The sequence below is a fragment of the Vanessa tameamea genome, chromosome 19, assembly GCF_037043105.1.
Source record: "Vanessa tameamea isolate UH-Manoa-2023 chromosome 19, ilVanTame1 primary haplotype, whole genome shotgun sequence".
Taxonomy (NCBI): Eukaryota; Metazoa; Arthropoda; class Insecta; order Lepidoptera; family Nymphalidae; genus Vanessa; species Vanessa tameamea.
Genome location: NC_087327.1, coordinates 8,725,074 through 8,748,135, shown reverse-complemented (window position 1 = coordinate 8,748,135; position 23,062 = coordinate 8,725,074). Strand labels below are relative to the sequence as shown.

At 32.5% G+C, this 23,062-nt stretch overlaps 1 protein-coding gene across 1 annotated transcript; it reads right to left on the bottom strand.

The window, feature by feature from the left end:
• Positions 1 to 2,782: 2,782 nt before the first annotated feature.
• Positions 2,783 to 22,994, bottom strand: LOC113399435 (adenylosuccinate synthetase). The gene is made up of 10 exons (XM_026638577.2): positions 22,702 to 22,994; positions 13,868 to 13,970; positions 11,396 to 11,529; positions 8,470 to 8,615; positions 6,027 to 6,232; positions 5,526 to 5,680; positions 4,985 to 5,109; positions 4,475 to 4,601; positions 4,066 to 4,186; positions 2,783 to 3,704 (listed from the first exon to the last, which is right to left on the bottom strand). The coding sequence occupies exons 1-10, from the start codon at positions 22,888 to 22,890 to the stop codon at positions 3,652 to 3,654; spliced, it is 1,359 nt and encodes a 452-aa protein (XP_026494362.1). The 5' UTR covers positions 22,891 to 22,994; the 3' UTR covers positions 2,783 to 3,651.
• Positions 22,995 to 23,062: the final 68 nt, after the last annotated feature.

Genomic DNA, 23,062 nt, shown 5'->3' with positions numbered 1-23,062 from the left:
GATAAAATAAAAAAATAGGTACCTATACATGTATTTTATTACAAATTATACATAAATAAAATCAAAAGTAGCTAGATCATCATATAAATGTACCATATCCAGAAACTGCTAAACCGATTTTGGTGAAATTCGTATATTAAAGTAAAATTATGAAATTTCAAAAAACAGTGCCATTACATCACAAGCGAGGTAATATCTAAGATATGATGGTGACTGGTGCATTGGTATAAGATGGCACAAATACAGGTCTTCGTACCTAAAGCAAAATAAAAAAAAAAAAAAAGAACAGGTGTTGCATAAAAGTTCTCGAAATAAAATACATACATAAAAGAATAAACCATTATTTATTGGCATAATAGTAACCATTGAAGTATTTACATTAGAAATACAGATATCACATAAAACACAAGTCAATCAATTTAAAAGCGACATTGATTTTTCAATACAGTAAGTACGTTTTTTTTTTCTTCAAAAAGATCTTTGGAATGGGAAATAATATATAAAAATCAATTGTTAAAAATGTCTTATGTTCATAAGCGTCGTAAGATATAAAGAATTATAATATAATTAATCTAAAACATGATCGATGTTATTTAAAACAAAAAAAAGTAGAAAAAAATATATATATAATTATAACAAAATGATTCTCAACACGTTACTTGAATATAAAACAAATAGATTTAACTCAAAAATAATAAACACATTTAAAGAACTACACATGATTGAATTTAAACATATAAGATGCCCGAAATCACTAGCTGGATATTTAAGTGCAAGGCGAAGCGAAGTATTTTTGATAGAGAGTTTGAGAAATATTACTATCTTAAGTTAGCTCGATAAAAATACAAACCATTAATAATTATACTAAATAGTATAGCTTGTGGTCGAAATTACCTTTATTTAATATATCCATGCCATATCTTTTGAATATAAAGTTTTTTTAAATAAATTCTGTTTTAATATGTATCTATTTTGTTTAAATTATAAATCATTCTAGTTCTTTAAATGTATTTAGAAACGGAATTAGTATCAAGATAAGCACAAACGATAACTATGGTTAAATAACTACAAACATCTGTTTGAATGTTTGTGCTCGGTATTATTATCTCTAAGTTTGTTATTATTTAATATTTATCTCGTAAAATTCTAATACCACCTTTGTGTTATTTAAAATACTTCAAATACCGAAGGCTTATTTGAATTTAATATAATTATTGAATACTATATTTGAATAAGGACCGTCAACAGTCGGTTTGTTTATATAAAAACAGTTATTAGGAACCATGCCAGCCACATATCATAAAAAACTCCAGCATTTGAACTTGTTCGCGGTTAAATATCATACCAATTATTTTCTTACTGTGTATTACTTTATATGAAGCACCAATAATTATTTTCGTGATTTAATTACTTAACTTATATTGTCTATGTGTTTAAAATTAAAGTGGAAGCCATAATTTCAAATAACAATGACATGCTTTTTTATTTAATTTTTCTTGGCCGTATTTTCTATCTATGGTGACATAACAATAGCGATGTCTTTTTTTTATAAAGATAATTAAAAAAAAATAGTCCTCTGAAAACATTTTTCGTCGGTGCGTGTGCAAATATTATGTTGGCATGGACTTTTTTGGTATGAAAATAGATTAATAGGAATTGATAATGAAAGAATTAGTAATTTCTAAACTAATGAGATACATATTGATTTGGTAGCGCACAGACTTTGTGGAAGATCTATTGAATGGAATTTTAAGGGAAGATGTTTTTTTATTATTGTCGACATAAATATTAATTAATTTCAGGCCCGTCTTAATCAGGGGTTGCAAAAAAACACAGGCGAAGCGTATTGGGCTGCGCCGCGCCGATAATAGTCTTGAACCATTGGTGAAGCGACCCAATAGGTAACTTAAAAATATTTTGTGAAGGGGAGATCGCCAGAACACAGCTTGCACCCGGGCGCTTGTTGTGCTTAAGACGAGGCTGGTTAAAGTAACGCATATAAAGTAAAAGCAAGATTTTTTTCAATGAAGACTGGACAAGGCCCTTTAACATAAATTTGTCTAAAATGATTATGTGTATATTATTTATTTCTATAGAACTTGTAGAAATACAAAATATAACGATATTGATTTAATATAAAAATAAATTTTAATTATAATTACTTTTGAATACTTTATAGTATACGTTTAATGTTATTAATAAACATTCAGTTTTTACTAACGTCATTTATCGAGGAATACTCAATAATATCTGGCGAACGATTTTTATCATTCATTCCTCGATAAATTTCAATATAAAACCGAAATAATTACGTGGCCTGGTTCTAAAACGGTCAACATAATATATTTCTTTTTGTGTTTTAGGAAAACACATTCATGTTTTAGGAAAAATAAATGAATTATGTTTTAGGAAAAATAAATGAATTATGTTTTAGGAAAAATAAATGAATTATTTTTTTATGTGGCATGTCATAAAATGTGGTTTATTAACCTTTTACCCGAAAATCTACTTTAGTCCTTTTAGTACCAGACCAAAGAAATTTTGAGATGCACTTTTATACTTAATGAAGTTATCAACAAAAATATACATAAAATGTAGGTAGAAAGTAGTTTTGTTGACTCGTTGACGAATTTTAAACACAGATATTGTCAACTATTAACTGACAACTGTCACGTACGTTTATTTTGTAAGTCTTACAAGTTCTATTGAAACATTGTATATTGCATATAATATGCGATATATTTACGATATCCTAAACAATTGTTCTTGCGTTGCATGTTTGTTTTAAAATATAAAATACTGCTTCTACGTGATAGTAAAATCGGCATCTATGTTTTCTTTATCTAAAACGGCATTTGTTTTTCGAAATAATCGAAAAATTGACGATTTAATATAACATTTATTGAGCGTTTGACTATTTATACATTAAATATATTTATTGTTCATTTCACGAGTCGAACTCCAAAGGAACATAATACTCGCACCTCATTGGTCGATGCGCGCGGCTAGAGTTAAGCGAGACGAATCCGGCACAATAAACAATCCTACGAAATAGATTGACCAATGAAGGCGCGCAAGGGTAATTTCCTTTAGGAGCTCGTTTCGTGGAATGTACTTTAGTTCAAATATTAATTGAGAGCTATTCACAGCATCAACCACTTATTTAACTTGTTTAACTTATTTAACTTGTTAGTATGAGTGGATACAATTTTAATCATTTTTTACTTTTAAATAATTTCTATATATCATCTCACCCGAATATAACGCATAACATTTTAAATTAGGTTTTAGTCAGCAAATGGAATTAATATAATTATGATCATCCTTTCGATAACAAGTTATCAGTGATAGTATATATTTTATACTGTTTATTGCAAGGGGCGAGGGAATGATAAAAATCGTCTGGCAAGAATCTCCACTCAATACAACAATAACATAACAATTATATTTAGCTTATCGTTTAAAGGCCCGTAAAGGCGTTCTCTATCTGGTTTCATAACAATTATGACAGAACGATGTAATTATTTAAAGTATACTTGTAATATATATTTAAAATAATATGAAATAGTCAAACGCTCCTGAAAGACGAGAGATCTGCTACAGACGTGACGAAACACAACAATTTTCTAAACCACGCGAATGGTTCCGCTTTTAATTCGCGTTGATGATCGACTCCCGACCTTGTCCCACACCGATGTATTTCACTGAAAATAAAATTTCAATACATTATAATGGTACACAATATTTTAAAATCAAGTATATCTTAATATTTTTTTTCTGTTTGGTATATGGACAAATGTCCCGTAACTTTCACAATTTATATGCCATCAACAGTGTCAAAAAGTGTGAGGTTAATAATTATAATATTGTCATATCAATAGGTAAAAAAAAAACTCAAAAAACGACATTATTTTGCCGACCATCCCAATTCGTCAGTCTGAATGCATATATGTGAAAAAATACATGATACCAATAATTCTACTTAAGCGACAGTGACAATAATATTTAGTGTAAAAATGTATTATGTACCATTTTTTTTTTAAATATCTTTAAATGTAATCTTACCCGGTATCTGTAGGAAGTCTTCAATGGTTCTGACGTAGTTACTCGCCGCTTCCGGTAATTTAGACATCTCTCTGACATCCTCAGTACTGCACGCCCAGCCCGGCAGTGTCATGTATTCTACCTACATTATATAACAAAAGAATGTAAGTACCATTATAATGGTGCGTAAGCGGGTCTTTCGATGTTTTTCACTGCACAACAACAACCCTTGGAACATCACTGTCCAATGCAGTCCAATTAATGATACTGCATATATACATGTCTCCGATAAAAATCTAACTAGCCTTCGAACAGTACATATGCTTAATCTGAAAACTTCCGAATCTTTTTCAGAGGCCTTTATCATTAAACATTTCCTCGTCGTTACCTAATAATTGAAATATTAACGTTGATTAAACAATTACTGTACCTCAACATTACTCAATTCGGCCATCGAAGAAGGGAAGTAATCAATTTTCTTTCCGTTCAATTTGTACGCGACACCGACTTTGATTTCTTTCAATGTGTCCAAAATGTCGAGTTTCGTTAGACATAATCTGTAAAAGGACAAAAAACGATTTATATAATTACCGTAAAAATAATTTACAACCGATACTGATAAAGGATTGTAGTTTAATAACGTGACAAGCATGAATTTCATTTTCTTCACGATAACAGTCACGTTGGCTCGTTCTGTTATATGTATATAGTGTACATTTCGAAGTCTTATGTTAACTCTTTGGTCGTCTCCTATGATAGTTCGGGAATTGAGTGTTTGCAAATACACACACGTTATAATATCTCCTGAATAGGTGTGGCTAGCCGTCGAGTCCGGCCGCAAAGAACGAATATCATTCCAGAAAAAGTTGATATTGACATAGCAGTTCGTCGCGGTCCGGCCTACGGGTTACGCGCAGAGTAGTCAGCAGGCGGTACTCACGAGGTGTACCCGTTGACGGTGGCGGTGTAGCGCACGACGACGAGGTCGAGCCAGCCGCAGCGCCGCACGCGCCGCGTAGTCACGCCCACCTCGTGCCCGCGCGACTGCAGCAGCTCGCCCGTCTCCTGCGAGCAGAACGCTAGGAGTGTTATATACACCGTTTAGTGTCACGCTTGCCGGACGTAGAGAATGAGGCCGTGGTTGGAACGCTTGCAGCGCGCGCCACTCAATTTCTATGTGCTTTATTTGTTTGTAATTCATCATCAAAAAATCGCGAGGAAATCGTAACCGTTACTTTAGTGCATCATAGATGACATATTATACCATTTTTTAGAATGCCTTTACCAATGTTTACCAAGATTATAATCTATGATTGATAGTATTCTTTCTGTTTTTGTACTTTGAAAAAATAACTATAATACATTCGCTCCTTTCAACAATTATAGTAGTGACAGACGATGCATAATACAGAATCATTCTAGCTTTAGAAATAAATCTATATTAGATACAGTTTGTGAGAAATAAAAACACATATACGAACATCATGCAATTCTGTAGGGAATGGTCCATCTCCAACCCGAGTGGTGTAAGCCTTGACCACTCCGAGTACGTCGCCAATTAGATTGGGCGGAAGACCGAGACCCGTACACACTCCACCGATACTGCAATTCGATGACGTCACGTAGGGGTAGGTGCCTGAAATATAAGACAAGTTATGTAATAATTGACGGTTAATGATTCTTACAAACTCGAATATATCCACGACAATATCCATAGCAGTATTTATTGTCGCTACCATACGTTGTCAGAACTTATTACTGCAAGTACCGTTAGCAGAAGCTTTATGTATTATATTTATTTATACGATACAATAAACTGTAGAAATTACCAAAATGAGTGCTAAAATACAAGACGCACTAAGCAAATTTTACTCGAATAATATTTGATATCGTTTAATAATAGATATACGAAGATATTATATTTATTGTGCCATCCTTATTTTCCTTTTAATGAATTCAAGTAGACTCTTACAAGTACTCACCGAAATCAATATCCAACATGGCGGCATTGGCACCTTCGACTAAAACTTTCTTGCCATTCTTTATTTCGGTGTGAAGATACAATACTGTATCCCTGACCATGGGCCGTATCTTAGCCGCGTAGTCGCCGTACCTGGCCAGTTCGGTCTCGATGTCCAGCTCGAGAGACGGAAACATTCTCTTGTAGTTCGCTGCTAATGTTCGGAATCTGAAATCAAGGATAGCTGATGTTTAATAATATGATTATTTTCCAGGGATTTTTTAAACTATAACATGACTTTCATTTGGTAAGCTGGTGATGATGCTCTTACTGATTCAAATTACGTTGACCATTTTTAAGGAAGACTAATTAACTGCACAGGAAATATTATAGTGCACAGTTACGTGCGCAAACACAAACGCACTACATTTCACTCTCATATTCCGTTGAAACGGGATATCCAACACAACCGAATTAAGTTTATTGCTCCTAACATTGACCACGAGCTGCTGTAATGACATTAGTTTTTGATTTGAAAATTTTGGCAGATCTGCATGTTACGTAGTCTATGGCAATAGATTAAATACCAGATAAATGTGTTAATTAAAATGATGCCTATATTTCTTACATACGTGTTATATCAAGAACGTAAGTTATTTTATGTTGTGCCTGTTAATAATTATTCAAAGTTGAAGAGTGCTCACGAATTAACTTACTTTTTTTCTTACGAAGATTAGTTTACTTTCTAGGAATTTCGCATTTATTTATATTTCGTGTAATTCGATAGTGTGACGTTTATACAATACGCACACTCCAAGCGTTTTAAAAGTATATCGAAAATATCTATTGTCTGCGTAGGATCTTTAAAGAATAGTTTTCCGACTTTGGTCATTGTTTTAGGAGATTATATCATCGACCCGTATTTGTTGAAAAGTTGAAAGCGCAACGAAAAAATGCCCCAATTCTGCACTAAGCATGTCAAAAATTCAGAGCTACAAAAATAAATGACATAATCTTTGATTATTTATATGTCTTGACAGACGGTCAAAGCTGAGAGAGAACGCGACGAAAAAGATATGGTCCATCAGTTAGCCACTAAGTACACGCACTCTAGTATGTCGTACGGAAGTGTAACGTAGCCGTCACGTACACCAAGACAATAAAATCGGGTCGTTGTTTTATTTCTTTTGCTTCGAAACTCCATATAGGTTCATACATATAATAATATAAGGATATATATAATCGTCATATAACTTCTGTTAAAATCAATAGCAGATGAACATGTCGATAATTAAAAGATAAAACTCTAGTGTTTAGTAAATAAAGTCAATCTAAATCGTCGCTTGTAAATAAACTATTGTTATCATTACGTTCCGTTAATAGGATGAGTGATTTTAGATAGTGTTTTCATACATTTCTATAAAACTAAGACAAATATTATTTCTATTTTAAATTGTATAGACTTTAATGTATACTGTAACCGTATATTGTCTATATTATACTAGTTATAAATTTATCTGGGGGGGGGGGCTTACTAGGTGCGTTAGGTTATATCAGCTGTGCTTTACTATATACTATAATATTATAATATATATCTGTGCTAATTTAGAGACCCGTTACCCGTACTGGCGTGATTGAATAACAAACATCCGTTCAGGGAAACTTTCGCATTAACAATATCAATAGTGAGATTCTATTTGATTTACTCGTAGCTCTGCTATATTAAGCACTACCTAACAACCTTCAATATATAACTTAACTTAATTACTGCAATCCTAATTCAATTTCAAAAAATTCGATAACATTTCACAAATCCAAAGATTTTACTAGATGTTATATCAATTCAAGATCAAAGTGGATTTTTATCGTTTCTCCTGCCATTGAAATCAGCTTTAGTCGTGTAACTCTTAGAGCCATAGACTCTGTTAAAGATTTATCAATAATCTATTAACACTTAATTGTACACGAAGAGAAAACCGTGACAACCGTACAAGAACAACAAAACGCGGTCACCTTTTGTTCTATGTCAAGGCTATTTGAACGCTCGAAAGAGATCTAATGTAGGTAACCTTTAGAGAGTGTAAGCTTCCACGAGAGCTAGGGGCACACAATCTCTACGTAGTATAAAACGAAGTCGCTTTGCGCCGCCTATACGCGATCTTTTAAACTAAGCAATGGATTTTAATGCGGTTTTCATCAATAGAGTAATTATACGATGATGATGCATGCAAATTATAGCATAGAAAAGTCGAGAATCTCACCCTTCCTAAGCGGAAAAAACGAGAATTTTTCTTTCTACAGTTGTTTTGCGATCTAAAAGTTTTATATAGACCTTTATTGTATCCGTGTAAAGCCGTGAGGCGGACCTGTGTGTCAAGAATGCTTGCAGTATTTCCTTGGCTAAAAATTAACCAGCTCTCCTGTCACTGTGTAAAACTTTTAATAAAAGTTTGAAATTAACTTACTTATCCTCAAAAATACTGTAGTCGCCGAGTAGATCGCCTATTCTGATACCGTTACGAGTGGCTTTCGACGAGTACGTCGGGCCGATGCCCTTCTTAGTCGTACCGAGCGAGTTCTTCCCCTTCTCGGCTTCTTGGAGACCATCCACCTGTAATGAGACATTAATCGAAATTAGAATTTATATTGAATATATTAGTATAGGTCTTTACGTAATCGCACATAATTAATAAGACCGTATTTCGTATAGCATAGTATATTTCTAAATCTATATGTCAACTTAGAGCCCATAAATGACTCACTACTGAGCTAAGGCCTCCTCTCCCGTTGAGGAAAGTCACGCTGCTCTAATGGAGTTTGATGGATACATATGTGACGAAATTTTATTGAAATTAGACACATGCAGATTTCTTCGCGACGTTTTCATTCACCACCGAGCACGAGATAAATAATAAACAGAATTAAGCACATGGAAATTCAGTGGTGCTCGCCTAGGATTGAACACGCAATCATCGGTAAAGATGCACGCGTTATAACCACTGGACTGGAATTATTTCATTATAATTAAAATCAACGTCGAAATGTATATATTTTACTATACTTAAAATTAACGTCGAAATTAAAATATATTGAACCGAAAATACATACAAACTAACACAACAGTACATTGAACTAATAATCTCTGACGCTTTAGGATAACACGGTTATTAAACAAAAACAATGAAACTGATATATAAATATTAAAAATATAATCTTAAAATTATATATTAACTAATTTAGGTAATAGGCAGGCGGACCGGCAAATGGCCCACCTGGTGGTAAGTGGCCACCACCGCCCATAGACATTGACGCTGTAAAAAATAAAAAGCATTCCTTACATATGAGATGTTATGTCCCTTGTGTCTGTAGTTACACTGGCTCACTCACCCTTCAAATCGGAAGACAACAGTACTAAGTATTGCTGTTTTGCGGTAAAATATCCATCATATATATATGATGAGCCGAGATGGCCCAGTGGTTAGAACGCGTGCATCATAACCGATGATTTCGGGTTCAAACCCAGGCAGGCACCACTCAATTTTCATGTGCTTAATTTGTGTTTATAATTCATCTCGTGCTCGGCGGTGAAGGAAAACATCGTGAGGAAACCTGCATGTGTGTAATTTCAACGAAATTCTGCCACATGTGTATTCCACCAACCCGCATTGGAGCAGCGTGGTGGAATATGCTCCATACCTTCTCCTCAACGGGAGAGGAGGCCTTAGCCCAGCAGTGGGAAATTTACAGGCTGATTATGTTATGTTTATGGTAAAATATCTTATGAGTAACCTACCCAGACGGGCTTGCACCCTATCACCAGGGAAAATTAATTAATACTAGGTACCCGTCCCGGCCGGCTTAGCACGGTGGGGTCTACATAAAACGTTGTTAAGAGTCTAACAAATATAACTACATATTTTCATGAATTTTCCGACATAAATAAATATTGGACAACATAACATACATAACTCTGATCCCAATGTAAGTAGCTAAAGCACTTGTGTTATGGAAAATCAGAAGTAACGACGGTACCACATACACCCAGACCCAGGACAACACAGAAAACTAATGAACATTTCTGAACATGAATTTTCTACATCGACTCGGCCGGAAATCGAACCCGGGACCTCGGAGTGGCGTATCCATGAAAACCGGTGTACACACTACTCGACCACGGAGGTCTTCGACATCATCAGTAATTATTGATCAATTAACCCAAACCTTAACTAATTGTCTAATCTATATCTATACACATAATAAAATTGGAGTGTCTGTTTGTAATGTTAAAATAACACCAAAACAATTTATTTATTTTTTCAATTTTTGTCTGTCTGTCTGTTTGTTCCGGCTAATCTCTGGAACGGCTGGACCGATTTTGACGGGACTTTCACTGGCAGACAGCTGATGTAATAAGGACTAACTTAGGCTACAACAATAACTTTTTTGTAAAAAAAAAAAAACGTACTCGAAGTCGCAGGCACAGCTAGTTAACGACAATCGATATATCCAAGCGTTTTTAGTCGATCGCGTTTAAATAGAGACGCTACAGGACTTTGTATTATAACACGTTGTTATGATGACAATTTAAAAATCCCTTTAATAACATTTTTTTTTATGGCATTGGTTGGCGGACGAGCGTATGATATTATACATACAACTAAGAATAACGTCAGCACGTAATTATTAAGTTCACGACTTCAATACACGCTGAAATAGCTTCGAGGATGTTTATTCAACTTCAGTATTAATAAAAACAGTTTTACACATTTTAATCCTTAATGTTGTTGATATAGAATTCACATTTGAATATCAATTGTTTATTTAAAAACTGTTTATATATCTCACGGTATTGTTTAGTTAATAACTAATTAAACTTGTTATATTATCTAAGCTATTCGGTGATATGATTGGAGAACTTTGAAAAGTTATTTAAAATATTAATATAATATTTATATATTATATAAATATTATTATAATATTTATATCTAAGCAAACACTTTCATATTTAGAATTACATTTAACGTATCCAAAAGTCCAAAATTTTTAAGGCTTTTAAAATAACTATTATTTTACTGTGTTTCTTGCCGGTCCTCTCGGTAGAATCTACATTCCGAACTGCTGGTAACTTTACGTTGTAAAAGCCAACTTAAATAAAGTATATTTTCATTTTAATAACCTTAATTAATATTATATTCATTGTGAAAAAAAATCATGAAACCATTATACTAAATAAACCCATTTAATAAAATATACACTATGCGGGGATCGGTGTGCCTGAAATATTCAACAGAGTTTCCAGGAGAAATCCTGTTAACAAAATGAATAAAAGATAGACCATCCGTTTTAAAATTTCCATCGGAATAATATTATTGTATATAGAAAATTAATTACCTGCTGATGGAAGTCGAATACTATGTGCGCTCTGTCGGAGATGATGAGCCGTTTCTCCCATCCTTTCATTCCCTTGAGCTCGTTCTTCTTCAGCTCCTCGAACAGCCCCGGCAGGTGAATGACCACGCCGTTACCTAATTAATAAAAAATAATATCGTCACGTACAGAAAAAATATTGTTTTCATTATAATCTAGTGGAAAGTTCTTTGATTTAGTACATTACATTAACAGCCTGTAAATTTCCCACTGCTGGGCTAAGGCCTCCTCTTCTTTTGAGAAGAAGGTTTGGAGCTTGTTCCACCACGCTGGTCCAATGCGGGTTGGTGGAATACACATGTGGCAGAATTTCGTTGAAATTAGACACATGCAGGTTTCCTCACGATGTTTTCCTTCACTGCCGAACACGAGATGAATTATATACACAAATTAAGCACATGTAAATTCAGTGGTGCCTGCCTGGGTTTGAACCCGAAATCATCGGTTAAGATGTACGCGTTCTAACCACTGAGCCATCTCGGATTTAGTACATACAAAATTAATTTTAAAATCTATTATAAAATATATTTGCCGTATCCAAATTATTATTGTACTTTCTGTTATATTTAAATTATCAGTATATTCAACAACAGATCAGCAAATCTATTCTGTAACAAGCACGCCGAATCGCAACGAAGTCGATCATGGGCCGTCATCGACTTTAAAAAGTTACCTGATATTCAAATTCCTTTATTAAATATTGGTCGCATAAAATATATGGATAATTAAAAAACCTAATAATTCGGAAAATAATATACATTAACTGAAAAGAAAGCGGCGACAGAAGCGTTCATCATTAAGGAAACTTCCCTGAAATATTACACGCGTAATCCTCCATTTCATTTCATTAAAAATAATTAAACTAACAAACATACAATTCACGCAAACGGTTTTATCATTGCGTGTCGTCGCGAATTTAAAAGGTTCGGAAACGTTACCGAACACGAAGAATATTCACGATTTTTTAACAAATATTTTTGAAAAACGAATGAAAACGAACATCGTAAAACAAAGTAAGACTTGCTATTAATTCGGACGACATGATTAGTTTAACGATCAGACGTTACGTTGATACGGTGCTTGTCGTGTCTTGGTACTGTCTTATGTCGTGTGATGGTGACCTTTAATATTATTTTCAAATTGGACCAAATTACTATAAAATTTCGTTTCCATTTGCGAATCATCACGGACATTTTTTATGAATATAATGAATCTATAGTAATGTTATAAACGCGAAAGTCTGTCTGTTGCCTCTTGATGTTTAAACAGCTGAATAGATTTATATTATATTTGGTATGGAGATAGTTTGATTCCCAGGGAAGGATAAAGGTTTCTTTCTTTTAATTCACCCCTTGAGGGGGTAAAATTGGAGTTGACGGTTTCTCAAAATCAAAATATACTTTATTCGAGTAGGCTTTTACAAGCACTTTTGAATCGTCATTTAACAAACTATATTAAGTGAAGCTATCACCGGTTCGGAATGTAGATTCTATCGAGAAGAATCGGCAAGGAACTCAGTAGTTACTCTTTTTCAACATTTAAAATATAAAATTATATATTATATATAAATGTATTTTTATTATAATCATGTAATGTATCCTGCCTGAGAATCAACAAGTATTGGTTATATATTATAAGTATTATATAATCTTGTGCTGAATGATATACTTTATTTATGATTGAAACAGCAGAACTACCTTTTATCAAATCAAATAAATAAACAAAAGTCTATTCCAATTGCAAGATGACTTAAGAAAAATAAACAATATGTGTCTTCGCATCGGTCGAGAGGAATAAACACAGGGACACCTTGGTAGGTTCCTTAACCCTTAAATCGTTTCGCAGTTACGGAATAACAATTTGTTTTATATTATTAAATCTATATAATTTCAAATACGAGAAAATGTCTCACGATAGTCATTACGCCTTAAAATGTAAGTGCTAATGGGCAGAAATTACCATTATATGCCATTGATTAATGGCTGGCTAACTGGTTACATTTGTTGGTTCTGTTCATATAGTATACTAACCCCTACTTCACTTTTGTTAAACAAATGTGGAAATTAATTCTGTTCCTATGAAAATTCAATCGAAACTTGGTGTTAGTACTATGTGCTAGCCCGTCTGGATATGTACCATCCGCTGGCAAATATTCTACCGCCAAACCGAAATATCCAGTATTGTTGTGTTCCGGTTTGAAGGATGAGTGAGCCAGTGTAACTACAGGCACAGGGAGCACACCTCATCGTTCCCAAAGTTGGTGGCGCATTGGCGATGTAAGGAATGGTTAATATTTCTTACAGCGCCATTGTCTATGATGGTGTGCATTCCGAAATGATGGTATCATTACATTTAATTTAAGCTGTTACTCCCAAGTATTTTTCATTAACCATAATTCGTATTCGTATTATATATTTATATATATTTCTATCTTACCTATAACTGAAGTACATTTCGTATTGATAATACCGCTAGGAAGCAGATGGAAGTCAAACTCCTTTCCATCTACCACAACGGTGTGGCCAGCATTGTTTCCTCCCTGAAAAAAAATATTAAAAATTTAATAAAGGAACGATTCAAAATCTCCCCGTAATTTTGGGAAAAAGTCAACTGTTTTTTGTTTTTCTTTTTCCAGTAGAATTATTTTTTTTTTCTTTACCGCTAACAAGACAAACGAAAGCATTTTCTGCATGAATTCTTAAAAAGCCTTACTTATTATCTGTACATACATAGATTTGGATGGATAGTATTTAAATGATATATCGACTTGTTATTGAATTTAATCTAAAATCATGATTTTTTTTATATTTAATAAAAAAAATATATTAATTTACACCGTCAATTTTGACTGTAACTGACAACTATTATTTCGGGATTCCCCTAGATTGACATGCGTTAATGTTCGTTGGCAGAATGAATACTGCGTCATGCGTCGTAAAATTTATTTGTGTTATAATATAACTATTGTAAACAGACATAATACCGTTTACATAAAAAAAAGCCTATGGATTCGAATTAGCATTAGCATTTTTTATATGTAAGTGATTTAATTCTAAGTAACATGAACTTTTATGAAAACACTCGAGTTTGATTTAAAAAAAAAAACCTACGATATAAATCAACAATTTTAGATACCAAAATAATTGCTTTTACCTTTTACACATATCCTATAATTACAAAAAAAATAATGGTGTTTGAAACCGAAACACGCGACATGATTAAACCTTTTTAAGTCAGGAAATTTTCACACCCAACGTTTCATAATATGTTGGTCTCAAAATATCGTCAAAATTTCTATAGAATAATTTCATATTGGCGCGGTATTTGAACCATAACCACGAAGAGTTGAAAAAACAACGCTAATAATAAACTAGATATCGAATCAGAAACGAAACAAAAACCTTGAAATTAGACATCTGTTTGTGATTTCTCTGTGTCGATATTTCTTTATAGAGATTTCGAAACACAACACAATTTAACTAGTTCATTCTTTATAGACAATATTATAACAAGTCGTTGTGCAATTGCACTTAAAGATTGCTACGACAATATCAATACTTCTGGATTTCTAAATCAATTCTCTGAAAGCGTTATCAAAGTAGCAATAAGAAGTAATCTTATTAATAGAAACGGCTTAACGGATTCTAATGAACCTTGGAGAGTAGTTTTACTTACATTTTGATTATGACGTAGTATACCATTTATAATGACTTAAATTTTTCCAATTTTCGCGGTGAGAAAAGAATATTTTAATGTTTAGGTAACCTTGATAGCCCGTTTCACCTGTATACATAAACTATGAAAAATTTCAAAAGTTAGAAATTATAAGAATGATTTAGAGTGAAGTTTCGATATGTTAAATATTAAAGTTAAAGAATTCGATGTAAAATTTATAGGTACTTCTGTCACGCGATATCGCAAAAAACGAGGTTATCAATTTTGGTTGTATATATTTTAAATTTTTTATGTTCGTTGCGTTCGACTTTGGAATCCGAATGAAAAACTTGGAATTTGGAAAATATATATTTTTTTTTGTTTTCCAGTACGAGCTGCCCATATGATATAAATAAAAACTACAGTCACTTTTTTAAATAAAAGTTTAATGTAATTAATATTACCCGTGACCATTATAGAAAATTTGAAGAAAAAGTATACTATTGCATGTTTCAAACATTTTTTTTTTGTTTTACTGTTATTTACAATAAAACATCGGTAACACACTAGAAAATCAATTGACAAACATAGAAGGCATAGGTACTGTATCGTATAACTTTGCCAAATCATATTTTTTAACGACTTGGCGTTATAATTTACATAAGTTTTGATATTAGATCGATCTAAATCGGTACCTTATCAATTCGAAAGCTAAACGTACATCGCTCGTCTAATTCATAGCAATTAATCTTCTGTAATGACTTTAATCCGATCAACCGTCTCGGGCAAGGTGATTTCCATTACGATTACATATGGCTTAATCAATTTAATACATAGTCTAGATTACGTATTAAAAGCCAAATCCAGCGAAGCTCCAACTCCCATATAGCCCTATAGTGAACTGTCAAACGTATAAGCTTTTTCCAATCGTGAAAGTGGAGGAACACCCACTCACAATTTACATATTCCATAACAGCCTGTAAATTTCTCACTGCTGGGTTAAGTTACAAACAGTTCCAAATTAATATATCTTTATTTATAATACAACACTATTAAACATACCTACTTATATCCACTTTAATTTCTTTTCCAAAGACGCCTATCATATTTGCATACATTAAAAACGCAATTATTTTCCGAACCCATAATAAATTCTATTGATTATTCAAAATTTCCACTAATAATATCGTGTTAATTTAATGATATAGTTATTAATTTGTTTTAACTCCTCTTGTGATTGGAACAGACTATAAATATTTCATAGATTCTACGAGAAATGATTAAAGTGGCATATATTTATAACACGTCCATTGTCCATTCAAAAGAAAATTCATTCATTTAACAATCATGATTATGCAATCACTGGATCAGTTTGATTATTCAATAAAAGTGACTTTATAAGACGAATGCATGAAGGAAGTAGATGGCATACTCTCCTCAGATGTTTTGGACTTATTCAAACACAATTCTTCATCGCTGTTTGATGAAAATATATATGTATGGAGTTAATATTCGAGAAAGATATTATGAATAGGGTTTTAAGTGAGTTAGAAGATCTAACAGATTCAGAGATTTTACATTACGAAATTCCGAACCATTAGTTGCTCTAAATTTGATATGACATTTTAATTCTATACAATGACGATTTAAATATAAATATACTTGTTAGAGCCTACCAAAATAAAGTTTATTTTATATTGAAATTCGATTATAAAGCTAAAGGCAGATAGATGTAGCGCTCGAATATAATAATGAAGCAACTAAAAGGAGTAAAAAATCAAAAGCGAATCACAATTCAAGGTAGTGTGTGTAATTAACAATTTGTTGATAGATTATTAATTAAAGTGACCGCACTTTTGACGTATTAACGAAAAGAAACGTTCGTTTCGCTCTTAATTTTAATTCTGTATTCCCTTTTGTTGCTTCACTATAATTATCGACGCGTTCCATCTGCCTTTTGTTTTATAATCTGACATCTTTTTATATTGATTTAATTAATATACATTAATACTTGAAATCTTTTATTTTTCTAAACGTATCACTTCATCTTAAATGATACTTGTATTATCTCAATATAGAATAATAGATTAGATTAGTCACGTTATCAAATATTGAAGAACGAAAGACATACAATAGAAATGAACGCATTATACTCTGTACAAGTTAGCTTGATCTTGTTAATCCAAAAAAATATCCAAAAAATAACGTTTTAAAATACTTGTAACTGTGATGAGATAGTGTAAGTGTATTATATGTGAAATTCCTTATTGCACTAGACATATAAAACATTGGGTAGAAACGCGACGGCGGGTCAATATTCAAGTACCTATTTAACATTACAGGGTTATTTTTTAACCTTCCGCCAAATTTAAATAGGTGGTTCAGACCATGAAAGTAAACAACTTTCCAAAAGAGACACGGGTCCAAAATTGAAAAAAGAAAAATCAGACTTTCCATACGAAATCTTTTTTTTTCTAATAACAGTTGTACTAGCTAAAGAGATCCCAACCAAAAGGACCCCGTTCGTAACAATAACTTAATAATGATTTTTTGTAATCGATATTTGTAACAGTTACTGCCTGTTATTCGTGTCTCATCCCATCCGGTCGACCGATGTAACATTTAACAAGCTTCTATTACTTTCAGTGTTTCTATTTAAATTTTACTTTGAAGCAATAAAAAGTCTAAAAATTTTCGGATAACGCTCGAATCTTTAGGGACTTTTGTGTTATATATATTTTTTATATTTTAACAATTTTTGAAATCATTAAATTAATTTTCGTCGTTTGGTCGTTAAGTGTAAAGCATAAAAAAGTATCCTACGTCCTTCCTTGGAGTTCAAGCTTCCTCCATAGTTTCATCAAATTCAGTTCTGTTGTTTGACCGTGAAAGAGCAACAGACAGACTTTCGTATTTATAATAATACTATAGATTAGCATAGACGTTGCATTTGCGTATATTTTATGTGGTACCGTAATAGTTAATATGACATTTAGGACATTTGTTGTTGACCCTTACGTGAAAGTTTCTGCTATACCATACCATACCATAATCGTACAATGGTTGAGTCGTATCGGTTAATAATTTACGAAAAATCATAAACAGCCAGTGCAATGTTAGCGTATTGTACGTTATTGTAATCAGTGTTGCATATCGATAGTCCACTATCGATAGACTATCGATAGACTATGGATAGACTATCGATAGACTATCGATATTAAGATGTTAGCGATAGTATCAATAGTCGATCGATAGTATTGTCACGTGTCAATACTATCGATAGTATTGCAAAAACTAATACTTTTAACCAAAACTATCGATAGTCCAAAACCATCGATACTATCGATACTATCAATAGTATTGATCAAACGATACTATCGACAGTACTATCGATATCCTGAATAGCTTTCGAGATCAACTATCGATAGACAATCTATTGATAGTTCTGCAACGCTGATTGTAATCTGTACCAATACCGTAAATACGAACGTCTGTCTGTCTTTTGCTCTTTCACGGCCAAATCACTGAACCCAATTTAATGCAATTTGGTACTTTACTTTTTTATGCTTAACACCTGAAGATACGATACTAATTCAAGCGGGGCTTCGCTCGCGTTTTCCTTCTACTAAATAAGACTATACATGATACCGTCAATTCGGGTAACATTGAATACTTTTTGTGATTTATTTTATATTATCAGTAACAGTTGTATGTGTACACAGCAATTTTATAGTTTAATTAGTGTTCACATTAGCTTGTTTATCACACACAATAGAAAAAAATCATAAAAAGGATGATTAACTTCCGAAAATTTAATCTCAAATCGGGGTTCAAAGTTATCATGATTTTGGGTAACTTTGAATCATCAATTTTTGGAGACGAAAAGCCTTATTTTTATAGCTTTAAGGCGGATAATAATAATATAATAATAATAAATGTATAAGCTGTCATATATCAGCTATTTCCATCAGCTCTTTTTAATATTTTGTTAGGTGCTGCAACATTCGATTTTTTTACCGTTGTAGGGGAGAAAAAAAAATAGAAATAAATCTGACGTACGTATTATTTATTCACCATAGACTTGTAAATATATTATTGGTCGTTCCATTATACGCATTCAAGGAGGAAAAATTACAAAAAAAAACTTAGAAAAAAATTATCAAACAGTCTGTTTCATTTCATTAAAAGGTGCACTCAAGTTCAAAGTTACCCGAAATGACTGTACGTGAAATACGTTTCATGTCATGATAATGTGATTTACAGCTAGATATACAAAAACTAACATATATGTTACCATTAGCACTTAGAAAGTTATCAGTCCATATAATGTTCTATTTATCTCAAGTATTTATCAAATACAATTTTATCTGGACATTTATATCAGAAAAAAATGTCTAACCGTAAAAAAAATTTACAATTTTAACGACATTATATGACATTACATGACATGCTCTGTGAATAGAGACCTTATACAGGCACTCGAGCGGGACGTGTCTATGGCAGCGAGGGAGTCATCTGATGATTTTGTATAAGAATCATTAAGAATTTCACCAGTGCACCACATCAGCTGTATCTCGTTACCTACTATTTTATATTTAGATTTTTAATTTATAACTGTTTTTGAAATATGCAATATTAGGTGGTCGGGCTTTGTGCAAGCCCGTCTGGGTAGGTACCACCCACTAATATATTCTACCGCCAAAAAAGAATACTTAATATTTTTGTGTTTCAGTTTGAGTGAGTAAGCCAGTGTAACTACAGACATAAGAAACATAACATATTAATTCCGAAAGTTTATGGCGCATTGGTGATATGAAGAATGATTTTCTTACAGTACCAACGTCTATGGGCAGCGGTGACCACTTAACATGAGGTGGCCCATTTCCCAGTCAAACTAAACTACCTAAATATATATATTGTAATACTTTGTTGTGGTAAAAAATAGTTTAGTTTTATTAATTTCCCACACAGTCGTGTCGTATTTTGATGATCGTCAACCTGCGCCTTTATACTATATAACACAAATAACACACTAGCCTAGCCAATGGTCGGAGTAGGTACATAAACAAATTTGACCTTGCATTGACATGATATCATTGGTCCACATGTATATTTATGTTATTCATAATGGATTCGTGAAAAGATGGTTCGAACGTCGACGAAGTGGTTATTAAAACTTTGTGTATATAAATAGTTATGTAGAATAGTATTTTATTATAAATAAAGATATATTAATCGAGAACTGTTTAGGAGATAATCAAATTGCATGAAATATGTGATTAGAAGGATTGTTTATCTCTACTCCTTCTGTATGAGTGTATGAACTATACTCTATTCCAACCATAAAAGGAAAAAATGTCGAAGAAACAACATTTGACAGCAAATTGGCGCGATATTATGGGTGACCTTTAGTTCGAGCTTGATTAATCTACGATATTCACTACGGATTTACGACAAAAATGGTATCGGAATTTCGGAAGTAAAATTAAAGTGAATTTAAGTAGTTAACTGAAATAGTGTTGTATTATAAATAAAGATATATTAAAGATAAAACTCTTAGTAGTGCACAACATAGCTGAGTTAATAGCAAATCCCATGAAATACGTAAATATAAGGCTTTTTTTATCTTTATTCCTACTTCGATTGGAATAGGCTATATAGTATCACTGTCATAATTGGCGGGGAGTTCATATAATATGATATTTGCTCGAAATGCCTGAATATAATTTTAATTCCCTTACATATTTGGTAGGAATGATCAAACCAAATCTCAAATGTACCAGACGTTTGCTTTAAATAATAATAATACTGTTATCGAATTTCATTCGCAAGGAATATCTTTTTTTTTGGTGACACTGGAAAAAAACGCTTACGCGTTTCCTGCACACAAAGGGACGCCGACGCTAAGTGCGCCGAAATACCAAAATCAGCGTTCCCATCGGGGAGCATCAGGTGACCGCTTGCGCATGCTACCGTAACGATTCGCAACGGAGCCTACCCAAGTAGTCAGTTACACAGGATGTACTACAGTGATTAAATATCATAGTCCAAAGAGATGGTCATAAACAATTAGGAGATCAGATTTAGAACCTATACCTATATCATTTTGTCAAGTATAATATTGCCAACTTCCTTAAGATTAGCTGCTACTGAGAAATGCCTCTGATCTATAACTTGAAGCCTTGCAAATCTACAGCCATACCTCTCAATTAAGATAATGAATCCTTGTGTCTCAGAAAATATCTACATTTCTAGACAAATAACATATGATAATATTTTTTTTCTAATGTTACTAATCTTTGTAGCAAATTATATTCGACATTGTTATCTTAATATAAATATAAAATTAAGAGAAAATCTTTCAACAAATTATACAAAAGAAATAATAATTACCTAACTAATGGCCGTTACAAATAATGGTTTTCTCATTTAAAAAGAAACATGATCATTATGATAGAGTTGTTTTGAACTATTATGAAGCCTTGAAAGTTTATCTGAAGTTTAACAATGAGTCACACTGCATAAATATACCTTATCTTATAAAAAAATACATATAACATTGTATTGTATATTTGTGCAAACATTTTATTAAATTAAAAAAATAACAGTTTGATGCACATTTTTTTTTAAACCGATTTTTTTTTTACTTACAGTATGTATTTTTTGTCTACTATTAAAATAATATAAGTAATTTTTTTTGGTAATTTCAACTTAACAATCTGGTAATCAATATCATGGTATCACTTTAATGAAATATTCAAAACATTTAACAGTTGCATAACAATATATATATATTATCAATGGCCAGTTATAACCAGTGAAATGTTATAATAATGACTCGGAAGATTCTCGGGTTCAATATTCACTAGTTTATATTGGTTTTATCAGGAACAAGTGACACTGTTACACATTTTACAACTATTTCTTATCAACATTGCTTTTAAATTTATTAATCGAATATTGAAGCTGGAAGTACAATTCCTTTGTTATGAAAATAATTCAGTTACCCTGTATTTTAATTTAAATTTAGAAAACTATTTAGAAAAGACAAAAAACTTAATATATTAAAGCAACGAGCATAACAATAAATGCCCCAGACCTTGGCAATAATCCACAATTCGTCTCCACTATTCATGACATCTATTTGCGTTTCAGAACGTTATGCCACACACCAATCATGGTCACATGATTAAAAAACGCAACGTTCGCGGGAAATGCGCACGATTATTGCGTAATAAATATGTATTTATTGTATGCTGTTTTACGCGAGTTAGAATAACAATGTACGGTTTTAATAAAAACAAGCGCAGCGTATTTTCAAACAATTTGGCCTATCGCCAATACAACATCTTCTTAAAAGAAAAGTGTACTTGAATCTTAAAATGAGACATCTATAATAATAGGCATACAAAACCTCGATTGTTATTCAACAAATATGAAAGAAAACATTAGTATTATAAAATTTTATAACCTCAAAGAATGTTTTTAATAATTTTTAATACAAGTTCTTGAACGACAATACACTTATGTATTTTTATCGATCTGCAAATAATACAACTAAATTGTTAAATATATAATTTACACGAAAAGTATTGTATTATTTCAGTAAATATAACCTGACAGCGGCACACGATGTCCGAGTTCATAGCCAGAAGATCCACCACTTTTCCTTTTCCCTCATCACCCCACTGGGCACCCAAGACAACAGTCACTTTATTGTTATTTTCCATTTTATATCTTTTACTTGAATAACACGGACATTCACCGTTCACTTCTGCGGGCTTCGAATTTGTAATCGAAGCCATTATCCTACGAAGCGCAGACTTCGAAAATTTATGCGATTGCGAGGGAACGAGACATGCGCGCGCAGAAACCGAACGGCAATAGGTTTTTTAATTATAGTGTTACCAAGTAAATAATTTGATTCACCTGATAAGTGCCAAGTTGGCACGCTAACTGCTGCTCCTTATATATTAT

Coding starts and splice junctions, on each gene's coding strand:
- LOC113399435 (XM_026638577.2), bottom strand. CDS start 22,890: ATGGCTTCGATTACAAATTCGAAGCCCGCAGAAGTGAACGGTGAATGT. Junction 6,233..8,469: donor TACAGTATTTTTGAGGATAA/GTAAGTTAATTT, acceptor CCTTGATTTCAG/ATTCCGAACATTAGCAGCGA. Junction 5,681..6,026: donor CATGTTGGATATTGATTTCG/GTGAGTACTTGT, acceptor CTTATATTTCAG/GCACCTACCCCTACGTGACG.